The sequence below is a fragment of the Oryzias latipes genome, chromosome 9, assembly GCF_053564925.1.
Source record: "Oryzias latipes strain Hd-rR chromosome 9, Olatipes_Hd-rR_3.1".
Classification (NCBI taxonomy): domain Eukaryota; kingdom Metazoa; phylum Chordata; class Actinopteri; order Beloniformes; family Adrianichthyidae; genus Oryzias; species Oryzias latipes.
In genome coordinates this window covers 35,508,590-35,528,165 of record NC_136245.1, presented here as the reverse complement: position 1 = coordinate 35,528,165, position 19,576 = coordinate 35,508,590, and the positions used below count along the sequence as shown (strand labels likewise).

Sequence of the window (19,576 nt, the reverse complement as noted above, 5' to 3'; positions counted from 1 at the left end):
GTCACGGGTGGTACAGACGGCGCAGAGGATTGTGGGAGCTGAACTCCCGGACCTGGACGCAGTGTACTAAGAGCCGCCAGCCACCCTGAACCTTCCCTGTTTGTGCCGCTGCAATCGGGAAAGAAGTACAGGATTCTGAAACGACAGAGACTGAAAAGCGGTTTCTTTCCCAGAGCTGTAGTTTCCATCACCCCCCCACTTTCTACCTCCCCCTGACTAAAAACTCAGACTTCCCTCAGTATAACAAACCACTGAATGTTCACTGAAACTTCTCAATGCACTTTTGGATTTTGATCTTTTAATGTCTACTGTTTCTTTTTCCACTGAGTGCCATTGGAATTTTGTTGTAGGAATACAATAAAATCTGGGAATCTTTGGGGGGTGGAGGAGTTCCCAGGCCGTAGTCTCTTTCTGTCTGGTGCGTCAGGGTCTTCCAGCCCCTTTTGGGTTCTTCTGCAGGAGGCGGTCCCACGTCGTTCCTTCAGGCTTGACCTGACCCCGACCATGGGAGGAGTCCGTTCCTCAGGAGCTCGCCTGTGGGCCCCGACCCCAGGCCTGGCTCCAGAATGGGAACCAAGCGGCGCCAATGCGGGCGGCGTAACGCGATCTTGTCTTTTCCTTCTCACAAAGAAGGTTATGGACCGCTCCTCGTCATGGCTCACCCCCCAGGACCTGGGCCGGGACCAGGTTTCCCACGGTCCTGGTCCTCCCGGGATCCTTCTGGGATCCACCTGGGATCACTCGAGTTCTCCAACCACTCCACCGATTGGTCCTTGGAAACAGACAGCGGAGACTGTCAATAACCCCATACAGAGGGGGGTCTTCATCTTTGTCAGTAATTATGCTACTAATGTCTCACTAATGGGAGGGGGGGGGCACTGTCGGGGTCTACTTGATCTTCTTAAGCAGATCCTGATCATCCGGGATCACAGTCCTAAAGTTTCTAGATTATGGAAGAACTCCAGAACCAACTGTCTGCTGCCATGCGGGGGGAGATAACACCCCCGTGCCCCCCTCCCCTCTCCCTCATGGCCCCCCAGGACTGAAGGGCCATGTTGCTGATAAAGAACAACCAATTAAATTTTAAGACTCCCCCCCCACCCTCCGCTACCGGCCAGGACCAGGATGTACCTGCGACCCCCCCCCCCCCCTCTCTCTACAGTGAATGGACTAGTCCAGAGGCAGAGGGGTGGAGAGACATAGGAAAGTGATGTAAGAGAGAGGGGGGGTCGTTTCTGTAAACGTGAGGACCGGCACACGACCGCTCACACGAGCGCGGCGACAGACACGGGCACGAGCAGGTAAGACGCCACGCAGAGATTTGGGGAGCGCGTGCACATCGCTGCAGCTGCGGGAATGCGACATCATTTTGTATCCAGAGCGGAGCTGACGTCACTTAGATAACCGCGTGCTCAGGTGCGTGAGGTAAAAACCTCCGCGCGCTCTGATGGACTTTAAAGATGCGTCATCAGGTTCAAACGTGAAACGGCGAGAAGATGCTGGAACGTCGTTGTCGGGGGTTACGTAACCCCGCCCCCCGGAATCATCCAGAAATCATATTAAAGTTCAGATTAAGTTGGACGTCTCCTCTTCATCACAGAGGAAGAGCAGTCTACATGAGCTGAAGATCCTGACTCCTCCCCTCACAGGTGGAGGTGCTGCTGGATCGATTAGGTCTGAACTCATCTATCGCTGATCTTGGATACTCATCACTAAAGCCCTATTCTGACCTTTGACCCCTAGAAAACCAAACATGTTCAAAGCATTAAGCTTTAGTTTTCATTAATGTCTTTATATTCAGTTTTCTGGATATTTTTTTCTTCTGGATACTTTATTTATCCCTCAATGGGCTCAGGAGGAGGTAGCGTTAAGGGTCTTGCCTAAGGACCCTCATTAAGTGATGTTAACTGCTCGCCATTGATATGGTAATTGCCCCCAGTACCATTGTTTCTTCCCCTCCGGGAACCAAACCCTGGATTCCTGCATGGTAGCCTCTCACCTTACCAACCGAGCTACTCAGCCTCCGAAATCTGGAATTTATTCCAACATGATTTACCAAATGTGACAAAGAAAAGAACTCCTGAAAAGTTTGTACCTTTTTTTCTGTTTATTTTATTCATTGTTTATATTATATCTGTTACAGTTAAATAATAAATGATGTCGCACGGACGTCTGAATCCACCGTCTGGTATTTCCTGTGGATTTTTGAAACATTTGTCATGAAGAATCTACATTTTTGAGCTTTGAAGTGTTTTATAATATTCATAAAACAAAAACAAGCTAAAGTGGCTGTCCCCCTAAAAACCTGCTCTCTGCGCACCGGCCCCTCCCAACCCACAAAAACAAGAGGGTCCTCACATTGTGACATCACAAATTCAGGAACCGCCCCTTCCAGGAAGAGTCTGTCTTTTTTTCTTTTCTTGAAATGATCTCTGTAGGAGGCAATCTGTAAACTACAAACTCCTACAGTCCATGAACGTCTCCCAGCAGAATGGCTCCTTCCTCTATTTCTGGAACATGAGTCATCCTCACTTTCCAGCAGAAACTCTGCTGATCAGACCCGACTGCAGCAGAACCAGCAGAGCTGCTGCTGCCAGAGGTTCTTCATTCTGCTAGAAACCGGTTTATGAGAACGTTCTGGTCTAAAGTTCCGGGATGACGTTTGGTTCCAGTCCTTCTGTGGAGAACGGCGGCCTCTGAGGCGTTGATAACACGAGAGTTTGATCCGAGTGACTTCTGCAGCTCTTATCTCAGTCTGCAGCCGGGGGGGGGGGGGGGGGCGGCTCATGGTCTTTGGTGGGGCTGGAGGGGGGGGGGGGGGGGGGCAGTTCATGGTGTTAGTGAAGCCATAGAGAGAGTAAGTAAAGTGAGAGAGTTGCTGAGTCCACACCCCCAGACTCTCAGGGAGACCACCAGGACCAGGAACCAATGCCCAACCAGCACGCTGATCAGCTGTGATGTACAGGAGCAGACAAGGAACCGGAGGTTCCAGCAGAAGAGGAACTGGAGGTTTCAGCAGACGAGGAACCGGAGGTTCCAGCAGAAGAGGAACCGGAGGTTTCAGCAGACGAGGAACCGGAGGTTCCAGCAGAAGAGGAACTGGAGGTTCCAGCAGAAGAGGAACCGGAGGTTCCAGCAGAAGAGGAACTGGAGGTTCCAGCAGGCGAGGAACCGGATGTTCCAGCAGAAGAGGAACCTCCGGTTCTACTGGTAGCTTGAAAACAGGCTGAACTGAATGAGGCTTTTCTAAAGGAACTTTAGAACAGGTGGAACCAAAACCTCTCAGGCGACTGAAGGGAGCAGAAAGTGGGATGTCAGCTGGTTCTCAGAACAGACAGCTGTAAAATCAATGACCGGCACTAAAGACCCCCCCAATGAAGCCAAGGCCATAACTCATTAGAATTGTCCCCCCCCCCCCCCCCCAGGAGGTCCTCCACGTTCTTAGATTCCAGAAGCATCTTCTGTTCTGCTGAAGTCTTTCTTGCAGACTGTCAGGGTTTGATTGAAGTCCCTCAGGCGTGGCCTGGGGGCGGGGTTACCTTTGACCCCTGCGGTTCGTCAGAGTCCAGGTGGCATCTCTGTTTTTGTCTTTCTGCTTGGTCGGTAACCTAGCAACCGTGTGTTGTTCCCAAGCGTTGGAGGGACTGACCTGCTGATGTCAAATCCAACACTGTGCTGTCGCTATGGTTACCAGGGGGGGGCTGCACATAGGAGACCCAGCTGCAGCTTGGATCCCCGGTTCTGCAGAATTTCTGTGTTTTCATTGGTTCCACACAGGGGGAGGGGCTTGTGGATGGTTTGGGACTGTCGATCACATGACTGGGTAAAGACAGTCTGGTTAAATCCTGCTACTGAGTGCCGGGGAGCCTTCAGTTACTTTAGTAACTGAAGGATTACTTTTTTTGTGTTTACTTCCAAACTTAACAGAGATTTATTCTGGAAGGTACCATCTTCTACGTCTTGTGGTAAAGTTTAAAAGCTGCCGTTTGTGCGATACAGCAGCTGATATCAAACGTTTGTTTCTGGAAATAAACGTTTGTTTTGGGTTCCTGAAGGACATAAAGGAACGTTTCAGTGGACTCTTATTTTGGAAAGGAAGTGACTCGTTGATCAGAGGTCCATTATCTGTCTGTTTCAGGTGCTGAATGCAGCAGACGTGGACCCCCTCCCTGACTGAGAACGTGCACACAAAGACACCAGTGCCTCTGCCTGCACGTGACACCCCCCCCCCCCACGTGCACAGGTTGGTACAAAGCTGCAGACCCTAGAAACAATCTCTTTGTGTTGTGGCTCAGCTTTCACATGGATCAGCAAAAGAGCCCAAAATAACCTGACAGGAACCGAACCGGCCAATCAGACGAGTTTGCAGGGGTCAGCATGGCCTGAACTTCCTGTTGGGATCTCCGCCAATCCTGAGAGTTTTGTTTAATCATGAATCATGAAAAGCTGTTTGTAAATGTGTGGAACCCAAAGGGAGGGTCGGGTTCTGTCGCTCACCTGAGAAAAGTTCTGAACTCTTCAACTCTTTCACGGTTCTTGCAGAGACTCTAGGTTGATGTTCTCTGGTGTTGTTTTCAGGACCGGACCGGTCAGCAGTCGGGATGATTCCTACGGTAAACACCTTTTTATTGTTCATGCCCTGCTGGGGGGGGGGGGGGGGGGGGGGAGAACACATGATAGAATGCTGTTTGGGGTTCTAAGTAGGGTTCTCTTTTCTCTGCTGCAGCGGTCCCAAACTCTTTTAGCCCTTGTTCTATCCTAGGCACTTTACCATTGGGAGTTGGGTCATCTAGACCCACCAGACAGTGCTCTGAACCTTTTTTCTTCAATGATTTGTGATCTTCACTGGTGTCCATGGATTACATGAAATCTTTCCACCTTTATCCACCTTTGTCATGGTAGGGAGAACACCTCAATGGAAGGGGGGGTCATCTAGACCCCATAGGATAGCACAAGGGATAAGAAGCAAATCGACTTTGAAATTGTGTCGATTTCTTTTCAAAGATGAAGATTGATGGAATCAAAGTTCTTTCTACAAATTCAATAAAGTCAACAGTACAGCTTTTTTCTAGAAGCTCATTATAACACAGAACCCAATCCAAGGCAGAAGATTGATCACATTTAGGGGTTGTCTTCACTTTAACACGAAGGAGGATTCTCAGAACAGAAAAAATCCTAAATGGGAGTTTCCCTTTAAAGTCACATTGGAGGCTAACCACCGACGCTAACTTCAGCTGAATCCGACTTTTAATGTTGTGACAAATAAATAAAGCAAAAACAAATTCAGTCTTTTCTAAATATAATAATAAAGGTGAATCCACCGCGTCTGAAACATTATCATCAGCATACATGACAGAATCTGTCGCGCGTTTCAAGCAGAACGCATTTGGTACATAGAACAAGTGTCTCAAGAAATCCATATTTCCAGGAAGGTTTGTCTGTAAAGAGCAGCTCTATGTTTTTCTGACGTTTCATGACCAAAGCTGGTCATCAGAGGTTTCTGGTGAGCTGCTCTGAACTTTCTTTCTATATCCATTAAAATCGTAACATTTGTTCCAATTTCTCAAACAGATATGTTCCGATATTTAAGATTCAAGAAAAAGTACTTTTTTATTGTCCCAGTGTCCTAGAAGGGTGGAGCATCTCTGTGGGAATGAGAGGAAGGGGGAGGTTCCAGGGAGCAGAGAAGAAGAAGCTGGAGGACTTGAAGTTCTCAGGGTGAACAGATTAGAGGTGGAGAGACGTGTGAAGCAGGTTGGAGGTTTCAGCCTGAAAGGTGTAGCAGACTGTGGGGAGAGAAGCTAGGATGTTGGTTCAGAGACCCTAAAGCAGAGACAGGAGGAAGAGGAGGAGGTAGCAGGGATGAAGATGCTGAGGTTCTCTGAGGAACCAGGATGGATCATTGAATCCATCAGAAGATCACATCATGGTGGATGTTCTGGAGATCAGTGCACGTTTGAGAGGAGGAGCAGTGATGATGATGATGAACGGATGCTGAAGGTGGAGCTACGACCATAGAGGAGGTTGATGGATGAGGAGGATGCAGACAGATGGAGGAGTGACTGTGGCGCCCCCTAAAGGAGGCAGCAGCAAGAAGTCATCTTGGTTTTTGGCAGCACTCACACAAAGTCTCTTTCTTCTGGTAGCATCCGGCCCAGACGTCTCCGGGAAGTGTTCTGTCTCTCAGAGGAACCGTCTTTCCCGGATCTCCTGCTGCCAGCATCACGGTGAGCTCCATCAGATCTGGATTCTGTCTTCCACGTCAACCCATGAGTGGAGCTGTTGAGGAGCCTCAAAGCCACGCGATGACATCATCGCCGGACCTGCATGGTCGGGTTATGAGCATGAAATCAAGGGACAAAGGGTTCCCATGTGTGAGGGGGGGCGTCTTTCAATAAAGACCTCGCTGTCCTCAGAAAATATTTTAAATAGTTGAACTGAGCTTATCTGTGGAATCTTCCCACCTTCAGGCCAGACTGGAGGACCAGATAATCGGGTACAAAGATCTGGCCGCGCTGCCGGCAGACAAAGCCATTCTGGACATCGAGAGACCGGATCTCATGATCTACCAGCCGCACTACGTCTACAGCACTCTGGAGGTAAGGGGGGGTCCAGACCGATCAGCCTCTGCCTGATTCTTATGAGTCGCCGTATTCAGGACCAGTTCCAGAATCTGGTTCTGGAGCTTCATGAAGCCTCTGACCATCACTGTCAACTCTGTGCGGCTGGAGAAGACGACAGGTGCACAAAACCTCAAGGTTTTAGAAAATTCAGGGGCCTAGAACAGGGGTCCCCAAATCCAGGTCTGGGGGGTCCCACATATTTTCCAACCAACCTGCCATTGAAGCTCCTTATTGGCTAAACACACCTGATCCAGGTAATCAGCAGCAGATAGGGCAGGGTTTTCTGGAACAGCAGCAGGACAGCAGCAGGCCTTCCAGGCCTGGATTTGGGGATGCCTGGTCTAGAAGGTTGACTTGATACACCCCACCCCAGCCCCCATGCAGCCCACCCCCTCCCCATTCAGAGCCGGCAGGAACAGATTTATTTCCAAACCTACAGCTTTAAAACGATCATGAATTTGCCCAAAAACAAAAAAAAACATTTTGGTTTCAAATCACCTCCATCCCAGTTTTTCTCAGCTCTGCGTGATCAGTATGACATCATTCATTTCCATTAAACCATTTCACCATCAGCTGTGAGGCATGATGGGGCAGCAGGACTGACAAACTGAAATACATGAATGTCTGAACAGGAAGCATTTCACTGATCTGAAACTACAGCCGCTTCCTCAACAGGAGGTTCTTCCCAGTTTTTCTGCCCCATGCTTCAACTCATGGATGAAGTGGAACGATTTCGATTTGGTTCCTGTGTTTAAAGTGGAAAACTTTAAATAGAAAGAAAAGAAAGCTTTAGGAGACGTTCCGTCACTCGTTCTCCTCCGTGGAATATGTTGGGTTTGTAGACACGGGTCCATCTGGGTTTGGAAAAGTCTGTTTCTTTATGTCTGCTTTTTTCATGGACATGTCCATGTCTTCTGTCCTCCAGAGGTCCCTGTCTCCTCTTCCTTCTCCTCAGGTTAGACAGCACTTTCTCTTTATTAGCTTTGAGCTTTTTCATAGTTTCTACAGTAATCATTGATAACCCTAACCCTTAACATTCAAAGTTTTTGTTTCTAAACCTTTTCATACAAACTCTGCAGTTGTGTCCTGAATGACGTGTTAGAATCAGAAGGTTTCTCTCCAGCAGGTGTTCTCACTGGGTTCCAGTCGTTCCGGAGAACCACCTTTTTGCTTTTCTCAGCTTTCAGAATCCAACGGTTGTAAAGTCGCGGTAGTTGGACATGCCACGTACACACCACGCACACGTCGAGTACAGGCAAAGTACACTCCACTTACACGCCATGTACACGCCAAGTACACACTAAGTACACGCTACATACACGCAGAGTACACACCACATACACGCCAAGTACACGCCGAGTACACGCCAAGTACACGCCGAGTACACGCCAAGTACACGCCACGGATTCTTTTACTGCAGAACCCTCCAGGGCACTCTGATCAACTGTTGAGAAAGTTCCACACGAGACACGGGCAGAACATAAAATGTCAAATGTACTTTTTTGGCAGGTGACCTATTTGGAAAACGTTCTCTAAACATCGGAAAAATTGTTCGTAACCCGATCAAAAGAACCCGTAACAACATCTGTCTCATTGAAAAATTGATGAGAATAATCAGAACCTTGAGCAATGTTCCGTTTTTCAGGTCAAACAACAGTCTACTTCAGAAAGGAACCAAGTTCTGCTTCTTGTTCTCCAGAGCCCATCCAAGGAGTCAAAAGAATGCCTGGAGAACCCGTCGCCTGGAGGTTCCTCACCATGTTCCACCATGCTCAGTACCAGAACCCACAGCATCCACACACCAGGGACTCTAACCGCACTAAACGTGGCGAGCCCTTCGTCTTCTGGGTCCAAAGGCAGCGTGCAGCACTTTCACCGCCCAGGTAAGAAGAGCTGCAGGTTTTCTGTCGGATTTCATCTTTAGGTCCACAAACGTCACTGAAACAAGCAGCTCTTCTCAAACTCAGTGTCATATGTTATAGAAACAAAGGAACTGACAAATGCAGAACCAAAACACTCTGAATCAGTTCTCTAACGCAGTGGTTCCCAACCACCGGGAAATTTTGGCACCGGGACGCACAGAAAGAAAAAATAATTTCCATTTTATTGTTTTTTTTCTCGAAAAAAACGTTTTATTTTGAAAAGTGACCGGATTCTCTCTGTTACATCTGTAACACTTAACGCACGTCAAAGTCGCTACACCAAACATCACGTGATACACACCGTGTGTTGCACCTCAACCCCCCCCCCACCGGTCCGTGGTAAACGTGCCTTGCGTTGTACCGGTTTGCGGTGACAAAAAGGTTGGGGACCACTGCTCTAACCTGTTTGATATCAGACTATTATATATTGTTATATTCCTGTTTACAACCAAAATGACAGATTTCCTCAGAACGTTCATGAAACTGTTGAACCACTGAAACTGCAGCAGTGACAGAAGGAAACCCTCTGAAAGCCAGTCTCATTTCACATTAGGATGTTAATATGAACATATATGTTTCTATGCATCCATAGCCAAGTTCCATCTTTGGTGGCTTTAAAGGCTCAAACTCACAAAAAATATGGCGCAGCATCCGTTTCCTAATCTTACCGATTCAAGTTCAGGGCCAGGAGGATGCTGGAGCCTATCCTGATACTGTCAGCCAAAGAGAAGGTTCCCCTGGACCAGACGGGTCTCCGGTCCATCACAGGGACACACAACCACACACACACTAAAACAGCTTTTGTTATTGTGTAAACCGTGAACAGTTTGTGTGTCAAGACTCCACGGTCTGTCCAGATCTTCCAGCCTCTGCAGAAACTCTTCTTCCAGATGAAAACTTGCTCTTGTTGCTGTTGAGTGTAGTGGAAGTGGGTGGGGGGTGGGGTGCATGGGTGAGGGCCGTAATGTGGGATTTAAACAGTATAACAGTCTGCATTTGTGATGCCATCAGAGAAAACTGCATAACAAGTCTGTATGGAGTCGAGCTCAGCTAGTCTGTCTTTCAGAAAACGGCTCCAACATCTACAGGAGGCCCCCCATCTACAAGCAAGGTGAGTTCTCAAGGTTCCCAACAGAACCTCTGGAGCTGGAACACAGCAGGGTCAGCCCCCACTACCAAACTACCACCCCCTGCTGTCAGTTTAAGCAGCTCTAACCTACTGTGTGGGTGTGTGTGTGTGTGGGTGTACATGTGTGGGTGTGTGTGTACATGAATGTGTGTGTACGTGTTTATGTGTGTGTGTCTACATGTATGTGTGTACATGTATGTGTGTGGGTGTGTGTGTGTACATGTACGTCTATGTGTGTGTGTACATGTATGTGTGTGTGTGTACATGAATGTGTGTGTACGTGTTTATGTGTGTGTGTCTACATGTATGTGTGTACATGTATGTATGTGTGTGCAGATGTGATGTCACCGGGCGTCCCTCAGGGAAAACACATCGAAGATCTAATCATCGAGTCCTCAAAGTTTCCCGCCGCTCAGCCTCCAGATCCCACCCAGCCCTCCAAGATTGAAACAGACTACTGGCCCTGCCCCCCCTCTTTGGCTGTGATTGGTATGACCCAAACATACACAACATGAATACACACCTTATTATCAGAGAGAGTAGACGTCAGAGAGGAAGATCTGTTCCAGAGGAACAGATAAACGAGTGGAGGGAGGAAAACACCGTTGATCGGAGCTGCTGCAGACTAGTAGAGGATGGAGAGACTCTAGCTAGACGGCACAGGATGGTGGTGTGAGGAGGTAGTGAGGAAGATGAGGAGAAAATGAAAGATGAAGAGGGAAGAATTCTGAGTGGTTTTTAGGCAGGAGATGAAGGAGATTTTTGGAGGTCATGAGGGTCTTCCTAATGACTGGACGTGTCCAGAGACTGAGACTGAGAGGAAGGAAGCTGGTGTTTTATCCCAAACGAGGAGACCAGATCCGGAGACCTGATGGAGGGATGAAGACATTCAGGATAGAGAGAGAGAAAGATTGATTGACAGGAGATTAAAACTATTTGTTGCAAAATTCAACAGCATTGGTCATTTAAAAAAACACTTGATAAAGGTGACAAACGTAAAAAGCATCAAAAAATCATAATACATGTGAAGCAAACGTCCACAGTTCCATCAGTCTGAGAAGTCCAGGTTCCTGTTTCCTTCTCCTGTTTCTAATGGTTACTGCCGTGGGGTAAAAACTCTTCTGGGGCGTTTGCCTGAAGGTAATGATCTTCTTCGCTCTGTTGAGGCAGCAGGGGCTATGCGGGGTTTCCAGGGTGGGGAGAGGGCACCAACAGTCTTTGGGTGGTGTTGATGACGCGCCGTGGAACCAAGATCATCTATAGTCTGTTAGAAAAGCTTCTATGGCAGCGGGTTGGGGTTTCGGCGTTACAACGGGGGGTGTACTGTGGCCCAGTACGACCCCGGGGGGAGCCAGTACTGAGTGCCGTGGATGTTTGGCGGCCTACTCTGACTCTGTCTGTGACCGGAAACCACAGGCAGGTTGAAGGTGGTGGTGGCAAAGAGCAAACTAAGGACACATGAGGACTTTTATGTCAGACCCTGGTCTTGATTGGATGGTTGAGGTGAACTTCTGGTCCTGTCTTTCTCAACTGGTCTGCAGCCAAACAGCTGCGGTACCAGACTGGGAGGTTGTTGCTTTGCTTTCTTGACTGGAGAGGTGATGTTGGTGGTCTGTGTGAAGTCATCAGTGATATGGTCCCTCAGGAATGTAGTGGTTAGCTCAGACTGCACTGGCTTTGATGGTGGGCGGGGCCTGTGACAGCAGCTGATAATGTGCCTCCTCCTGAAGGCCAAGGCGTCGTTGTCATTGACCACATTTGTGTCGTTTGCAAACCTGATTCCATGGTTTCAGACTCCAAATGGCCAGAACCCCTCCCACGCATCACAGGGAGGGACTGGAAAGAGAACACGCTCCAAATCCCCAGACCAGAAGTGGACTGGACGGGTGAACTCCCAAAACCATCCAGCTCTTTGTGGAGGTTGTAGAGTGGATCGGCTGTTCCACAACCGGGAGGAGAAGCTCTTCCTGAATCTGAGGTCCAAATCTTGGTCAGATTCTCCTCTCCAGAATCCTAGCTAGACTGTCCCAGGGAGACTAGGTGGTGAAATTCCAGTCGGCTGAAGCTTTTGCACTACACCCAAGATGATCAACTGACCCCATCCTCCTCTTCCTCAGCTGAAGGTGTGTCTGCGGGTTGAGTAAATCCTCGAGATGCCCCCCCAGTAGACCATTACCCTGCTTCGTGCACTTTCTTTTCTTATCCTGTTTGATTAATTTATTTTCTCCGTCTTCTTTCTCGTGTTTGATTTTTTTTACTTGGCTGCACGGTGGTGCAGTGGTTAAGTCTAAGGTCCTGGTTCAAATCCTGGCTGGGGCCATTCTGTGTGGAGTTTGCATGGCGTCCACGTGCATGAGTGGGTTTTCCTCCCACTGTCCAAAAACAGGCTTTTAAGTGTCACTGATGTGAAGAAGCATCAGGAACTGATGGGATGTTCTTTTTCCTTTTGGACACTTCTTGTTTCCTGGATTTTGCTTTTTTCACTCCAGATATTTTAGAACTGGACCTTTTTTTCCTTCATCTTGTTTTGTCTGCAGAAAAAGAGTGGAAGCGGAGGAATCAGAGGTTTGAAGAGGATGAAGAGTTGGATGATGACGGGTGGGGACTGAGAGTTCTTCAGAGACAGGAGCTGAACAAGGTGAAAAACATTCTTTTTTTTTCTTCAACACGACTGAAAGGTTTTTGTCAGACCCGTCCATTCTTGTGTTTCCCTCAGATTCAGTCCAATTTGGGTAAAATCCTCCTGAAGGAGGAGCTGGACAGATCTGCTGCTCCTCTGAGGAGGAAACCCCGTTCTCTGCCAGGTGGGGGCAAAAACCCGGGTATGCTGCGACCCCTGCATTCATTTCTGTGCTGAAAGCGTTTGTGTTAAATGCCCAAATGGAAGCTGCTTTAAATTACATTTTCATTTTATGAGAGTCAGTTCTTACCAGCTAATACCATCTGTCAATCATCCACCGTGTTTTTCTCCCTCCCTTGAGAAGAGGATATAGAAGATGAGATGTTTGCCTGTTTCTTCTTGTCTTCAGGCTCCAGTGTCTCACAGTCGTTTTTTTTCCCATCATCCTCTAAGAGCTGTCTGTCCAGAGTAAGAATACCCGAAAACTGACATTTGGAGCGTTTGTGTCTATGAATGAGGCTCATTTCTGTGTCTTCTCTCAGCTGCAGTCAGCAGAGTTCCACACAAAAACCCAGACAGGTGAGAACCGCGGTCCAGGAAAACTCCCGAGCTCAAACTCCGCCTTTGTGTCCCGATAAAAGGCTAAACTAATCCCACACTACTCCCTACTTAGATTGAGAATAAAGTTATGTCTGAAAATGTTCTGGTTTTCTGAGGAAACTAGTAAAAACCGAAAAGCACCGAAAGTGGGAGGAGTCAATACCAGAGGGTCATTTTAGCATAATCAATGTCATTTTATCAATTTCTGCAGTGTGTGTTGCTTCTGAAAGAAAACTATCAGCAACGTCAGGAGCTGAATTTATCGTACAACAGCAGAAGAAAAACTAAAAGTCGCTTTAAATGCAGAGAAAAGATCAAAATAAAACCTTGATGCTAAAAATGCTGATGTAAAGTTGAAAAAGTGCTTCCACTGATTCCTCATCGATAGGAACGTTTTATCATCAAAAGGAAAACTAGCTCAACATGGAAGTGGATGTTTTTCTTTCTAAAATGCAGAATGTAGAGAAACTGAAATGTCTTTGTCTGTGTTTGCAGGTCCTCAGGTACAGTCCTCTTTAGCTTCACTGCATGAACAGCCGCCGCTCGTTTGGTTCATTAACACAACAAAACCTGATTCTGTGTGTTAGAACGGAGACTCCGGATTGGACCGAGGGAACTCGCTGCCCTCGCTGGAACACAAGGTCAGAGAACCCAGACCAGAAGGACTTTTGCTCTTTAGGTTCCAGTCCCATCGGTTCTCAGTGTGGGAGGTCTTTGCATTTCATGGGGGGGCATCTCCACACTGAGGCTTTCACAGCTTTGGGTCCTGTTTCAGTTTGTGTTCTGACCCAGTTCTGCTTGCAGATTTACCCGTATGAAACGCTGGTGGTGACCCATAGAGGGCGCTCAAAGCTCCCTGCTGGGGTGGACCGCACCCGACTGGAGGTAAGAGCAGCCGATGCAAACCCGCAGCATTAAACTGCACCGGAAGTGCTGCAGCACCCAATTTCTTGTTGGAGTTGCAGCAGGTGTAGAAGAAGGAAGCTCGTGAAAACTCTTCATTAGATCTCATGACCTTCAGCGTGGACTAACCTTTGCAGGTGAACTAACTGCAGCTCGATGATCCGTCTCCTTGCAGAGACATCTCTCCCAGGAGGAGTTCTTTAGACTGTTCAGGATGTCCATGGAGGAATTCGACCGCCTCTCTTTATGGAAGAGAAACCAACTCAAGAAGAAGGTCAACCTCTTCTGACACCCCCAGGACTGCATCCCATAATGCACTGCTTTTCTCAGGTTGGCCATCAGCCATATGTTAGCCATATGTGCCGCGCACGTCCTCTTCTGTTGACCGTGGTGCGGCGGCTGTGGAGGCTGTGGACGTTTTTAGACGTCTGAGGCTGTTTGCAGAGATGGTGATGATGTCATCAAGTTCTGCTGCAGACGTTTCCATGACGACTGAAACCAGAGCTTCAATCGTGACCAGAGGGGGTTAGGAGTTGGTTTGACTGCCGGAATAAGCAGCACCAGCTTTGCCGACGAGTCTTTCTGGATCGTAGAGTGCAGCTCTGACGTTACACTAAACAGATTTATGACCAGTTTTAGGCTCAGACAAAACATCACGAAACATCACAACCCTCATCTGTTGCTGCGGATTAAAGTCAGCCAACGCCGCCCACAGATGAGAAGATGTTAGTGCCAGATCCACGCAGCTCCGCCCCCTCCACGCAACAGCTTAGCTAGGTTAGCATTAGCTGCTGTTTTTTCTTAACCAAATGTTGTGGAAAAGGTTTTTAACATTATAAAGAAGCAGCAGAACTTTTAGTAGAACATCAGTAGAACTTTCAGTAGAACATGACTATTGAGAGGAAAAGGACTTTCTGTGGATTTCTTGGACTGTGAGGAAACATGAAACACTTTTAACATGAAGAGATCTGCACTTTAGAACTTTGGTAAACATGTACACGTCCTCAGGAATCCTCAGCAGCAGTTCTCTCTCTCCCTGAATGATCCGATCTAACTTCACCTTTAGACTCTTAAACTGTGACTGACACAGAGTTCCATCCAATCATCTTCTGATCCATTTCCAAAGAGCTCCTAGTCGTCTTTTCATGATGATGACGCCGCTTTTAGCCAAAATGTAAAAACCTGTGTCATTTTCTAGGACATAGTTTCTGCAGAGCGGCAGAGAGTCATCAGAAATTCACCTCAGAGACGTGGGCGGGACTGTTGGTGCAGAGCAACCCCGTGCCCCCTTCCCATTATCCATGACTGAGACCTTTCTGATTACACTCTCCCTCTAGCTTACAGCCCCTCAGCCCCCCCCCCAACCTAATGTTAGCGGTGCAACATAAATGGCAGCAATAATGCATTCATCCATCCGTCCAGTTCTGATCCAGGTTCCAGCTCAGATCAGGAAAACAGACGGTCATGGATCTGTTGGTCTGACAGTGGATGATCAGAAAGGGGCGGAGCTTGGAGATTGTGGCCCCGCCATTGTAGCTGCTACGTCACAAATACAATCTTTTCAAACGGCATTTTTTATCTGCTCCTCATTCACAACAATTTGAATAAAGAAAAACTCAGAAATTAATTTTGAACTGAATTTCCTTTAAAAATCAGAAAAATGCTACAAGAACGTGTTAAAAACACCAAAAACACAGTTTTCATCAGAGTGGGGCTTTAATCACCATCAGCTTCGTTAAGATGCTGAGACCATTGTTAGAATTCACACCGCAGTGAAGCTAACGTTAGCTTCTTCCAACATCTTTTTTCTGTTTATACAGTATTCAGATTAAAATGCTGCATCATCACTTATTGCTCCCATTTTTTATGGTCTGAACTCCAAGATGTGAAACATTTTCCACAAACACAAAATAACCAGTTCTCTGAAATATTGTTCACAAATCTGTCTAAATAGAAGAACAGAACAGAATTGAATAGAATGCCATTGTCACTATACACATGTACAATTCGCATCACACACGCATTCACTGTTCAGTGCAAACATGCATTCAATTTCAATTCAATTCAATTTATTTGTATAGCCCAAAATCACAACAACAGTCGTCTCGATGGGCTTCGAAGTGAAACATGAACTCAAAAGGATCACGAATACAAAGAGTTCAATAGGAAAATACTAAAATGAACTAACAAACTGACTAAGCTATACTGGCATCCCTGCCCTTAGACCCCCCTTCGCGGTAAGGAAAAACTCCCAAAAAAAACGGATTCCGGAAAAAACGAAGAAACCTCAGGGGTGCCCACATGAAGGAGGGATCCTCCCCCAGGACGGACAGGCGATTTACCAGAACTCAAAGAGAAGAATTTACTTATCTAAATCTACAACTACATATATAAAGTCCAGCAGACGAGCTTCATCCAGCCGTGGTTGTGGGGACAGTCAAAGGCGCGAGTCGAGCCGGAGACAGGAACCACATCTGTGATAGTGAGCACTTCTCCTTATCCAAGACAATCCATCCCACCTCACAGGTGTGCCATATCAAGATGCTGATTAGACAGCATGATTATTGCACAGGTGTGCCTTAGACTGGCCACAAGAAAAGGCCACTCTGAAATCTTCAGTTGTATCACACAGCACAATGCCACAGATGTCACAAGTTTTGAGGGAGCGTGCAATTGGCATGCTGATAGCAGGAATGTCCACCAGAGCTGTTGCTAGGGAATTGAATGTCCATTTCTCCACCATAAGCCGTCTCCAAAGGCGTTTCCCAGAATTTGGCAGCACATCCAACCGGCCTCACAACCGCAGACCACGTGTAACCACACCAGCCCAAGACTTCCACATCCAGCATGTCCACCTCCAAGATCGTCTGAGACCAGCCACTCGGACAGCTGCTGAAACAATCGCTTTGCATAACCACAGAATTTCTGCACAAACTGTCAGAAACCGTCTCAGGGAAGCTCATCTGCATGCTCGTCGTCCTCATCGAGGTCTCGACCTCAGTCCAGTTCGTCGTCGTAACCGACTTGAGTGGACAAATGCTCACATGCGATGGCGTCTGGCACGTTGGAGAGGTGTTCTCTTCACGGATGAATCCCGGTTTACACTGTTCAGGGCAGATGGCAGACAGCGTGTGTGGCGTTGTGTGGGTGAGCGGTTTTCTGATGTCAATGTTGTGGATGGAGTAGCCCATGGTGGTGGTGGGGTTATGGTATGGACAGGTGTATGTTATGGGCGACGAACACAGGTGCATTTCATTGATGGCATTTTGAATGCACAGAGATACCGTGACGAGATCCTGGGGCCCATTGTTGTGCCGTACATCCAACAACATCACCTCATGTTGCAGCATGATAATGCACGGCCCCATGTTGCAAGGATCTGTACACAATTCTTGGAAGCTGAAAACATCACAGTTCTTGCATGGCCAGCATACTCACCGGACATGTGACCCATTGGGCATGTTTGGGATGCTCTGGATCGGCGTATATGACAGTGTGTTCCAGTTCCTGCCAATATCCAGCAACTTCACATAGCCATTGAAGAAGAGTGGACCAACATTCCACAGGCCACAATAGACAACCTGATCAACTCTATGTGAAGGAGATGTGTCGCACTTCATGAGGCAAATGGTGGTCACACCAGATACTGACTGGTTGTCTGAGTCCCCTGACCCCCTCAATAAAACAAAACTGAAGATTTCAGAGTGGCCTTTTCTTGTGGCCAGTCTAAGGCACACCTGTCCAATCAGTATCTTGATATGGCACACCTGTGAGGTGGGATGGATTGTCTTGGCAAAGGAGAAGTGCTCACTATCACAGATTTAGACAGATTTGTGAACAATATTTCAGAGAACTGGTTATTTTGTGTATGTGGAAAATGTTTCACATCTTTGAGTTCATACCACAAAAAATGGGAGCAATAACAAAAGTGTTATTTATATTTTTGGTCAGTGTATATTTGATTAGAACCTGAATGTAACAGAATGATCAGGGTGGTGGATGCACCATACACCTGTAGACGTGTAGATTCTATTGGAGGCTGACATTTTCACCTTCATGAAAATACTCGTGCTAACCGCAGCAGGGTTGCAGGGGTGGGATTATAATTTTGCTTCCTTCCACTCCCTTTCAAGCAATATTTAATTTTATGTCTAATTATTCCAGGTTTGATTAGTTATTGTATGAATGTATAACTGATGATTGTATTGTTTTTGTGTATTATCCCTATTTGATTGCTTGAAATGAACCATTTCAAATAAAAAAAAATCAAATCTTTTCACGCAACGTCAGCAACAAAGAATGCTAACGCTAACATCGACCTGCTACATTATTTTATTCTTTGATCATGTTTAACTGGATTACCCAAAACATCTTTTTCAAAAGGGAATTTTCTGAGCAGAAAAAACGTCTCCTTTTTTAAGGAAATGCCATCGGCATCTTCCTCCCTCTGTGTAAAGAACCAGCAGAAACCTGTTCTGATTCCTTCTTCTCCTCTCTGACCTTCTCTCGCTTTGTGTTGATTGATGGGTGTAGTTGGAGTCCATAGTTTGATGTTTTCTGTATCAGCCGGTGTTCTTGGACTCTGTCGGCAGAAGCGGCCTCAAACGTTCATATGACTTCAAACTGCCTTTGCATTGATCATTTGGTGTTAATATTGAACTGAAGAAAACTGAGCATGAAGTTGCTGACATAGCAGATTATTCTGACTGGAAGGTGAACTGAGTTTAAAACTTGTTTTTTTACATCTGTATGAAGCTGCTGAAACCTGAATGTTGTTTGAAAAGAATCAGAAATCCCAATAGACAACATTTCTGTTGCTTTTTCGTCTTCATTCTTCTCATAAAATAAACTTCCTGTTGACTCTTTGTTTCCCCTTTTAGAAACTTTTCGATGCAGAATTCCTTCTTTTAAAGCAGCCTTCTGCCCAAAACAGTGAAGCGAGGATTGTTCTTTACTTTTCAGAACGTCACAGAGAACCTTCACATTGGGTTCTCTTCCTGATAAGAACCTCTGCATTTAGCTTAACATGGACTTGTTCAGGAAAGCTCCTGATTGCGCCCCGTGTGGTTGTGTATTAGCAAAACCTAATAACCGTATCAGAGAAATGGACTGAGTGGCCCCGCCCCCTGGCATCCAAACAGGAAGTGGCTCCAAAAAGCCAAAATCCCAGTTTGTTTATATAGATAAACAAACAGCTGTTCCTCAGTCGTTCTATTGGTCAGAAGAACCGTTCTGGATCTGATACCTTTGTGTTAACATCTTGATAAATCCTCATTTTACAATCTGACCAATCAGACGCTTCAATAAAAGTAGTTGGAACCATTGACAGATTTGGTGTACGCCACTTTCAAGTGATAGGGGTGTGGTCCTCTAACAAGCTCTCTCCTGATTGGTGAGAGTGGTTGCCATAGAAACAGTGACTCAGACCGACTCGGACCAATCACTGCTTACTGGTGACGTCTGGCTCCAACATGGCGGCAGCCGTACCACAAAGAAATGGCAACTGAATTGACTCCAATTAGTTGGAGCAGGAAGTGAACCCTTTTCTATGGGGGGGGGGGGGGGGGTGTCACACTTGGAACAGTTCCAGATGATGGTTAGAACCAAGGAGGATCCAGTGATCAAGGTGATGATGATCCAAACCCTCTTAATGAACGGCAGTTTGGAGACTAAAAGTCAGTCAAATATCATCTTTATCTTTACCCCTTTTGCTATCCTATGACCCCCCCCCCCTTCCATTGAGGTGTTCTCCCTACCATGACAAAGGTGGATAAAGGTG

General features: G+C 46.9%; 1 protein-coding gene across 4 annotated transcripts; it reads left to right on the top strand.

The window, feature by feature from the left end:
* The first annotated feature begins 1,183 nt into the window (after positions 1-1,183).
* On the top strand, positions 1,184-18,680 carry LOC101166843 (dematin). Of its 4 annotated transcripts, none has more exons than XM_078953446.1 (16): positions 1,184-1,301; positions 4,139-4,243; positions 4,579-4,613; positions 6,147-6,227; positions 6,471-6,599; positions 7,549-7,578; positions 8,323-8,506; positions 9,612-9,656; positions 10,011-10,163; positions 12,212-12,312; positions 12,391-12,478; positions 12,704-12,762; positions 12,837-12,873; positions 13,482-13,535; positions 13,699-13,779; positions 13,973-18,680. In XM_078953446.1, the coding sequence occupies exons 3-15, from the start codon at positions 4,602-4,604 to the stop codon at positions 13,710-13,712; spliced, it is 987 nt and encodes a 328-aa protein (XP_078809572.1). In that variant the 5' UTR covers positions 1,184-1,301; positions 4,139-4,243; positions 4,579-4,601; the 3' UTR covers positions 13,713-13,779; positions 13,973-18,680. The 4 variants fall into 4 exon arrangements, with proteins under 4 accessions (XP_078809572.1, XP_078809571.1, XP_078809574.1 ...); XM_078953445.1 differs by having other exon boundaries at positions 13,390-13,535; XM_078953448.1 differs by lacking the exon at positions 7,549-7,578.
* The last annotated feature ends 896 nt before the right edge of the window (positions 18,681-19,576 follow it).

What these genes read in the sequence shown, in the direction of transcription:
- LOC101166843 (XM_078953445.1), top strand. An exon ending in CTCCTCTTCCTTCTCCTCAG is followed by an intron (nt 7,579 to 8,322) that starts GTTAGACAGCAC and finishes CTTGTTCTCCAG; the next exon opens with AGCCCATCCAAGGAGTCAAA. An exon ending in AGAGACAGGAGCTGAACAAG is followed by an intron (nt 12,313 to 12,390) that starts GTGAAAAACATT and finishes TGTTTCCCTCAG; the next exon opens with ATTCAGTCCAATTTGGGTAA.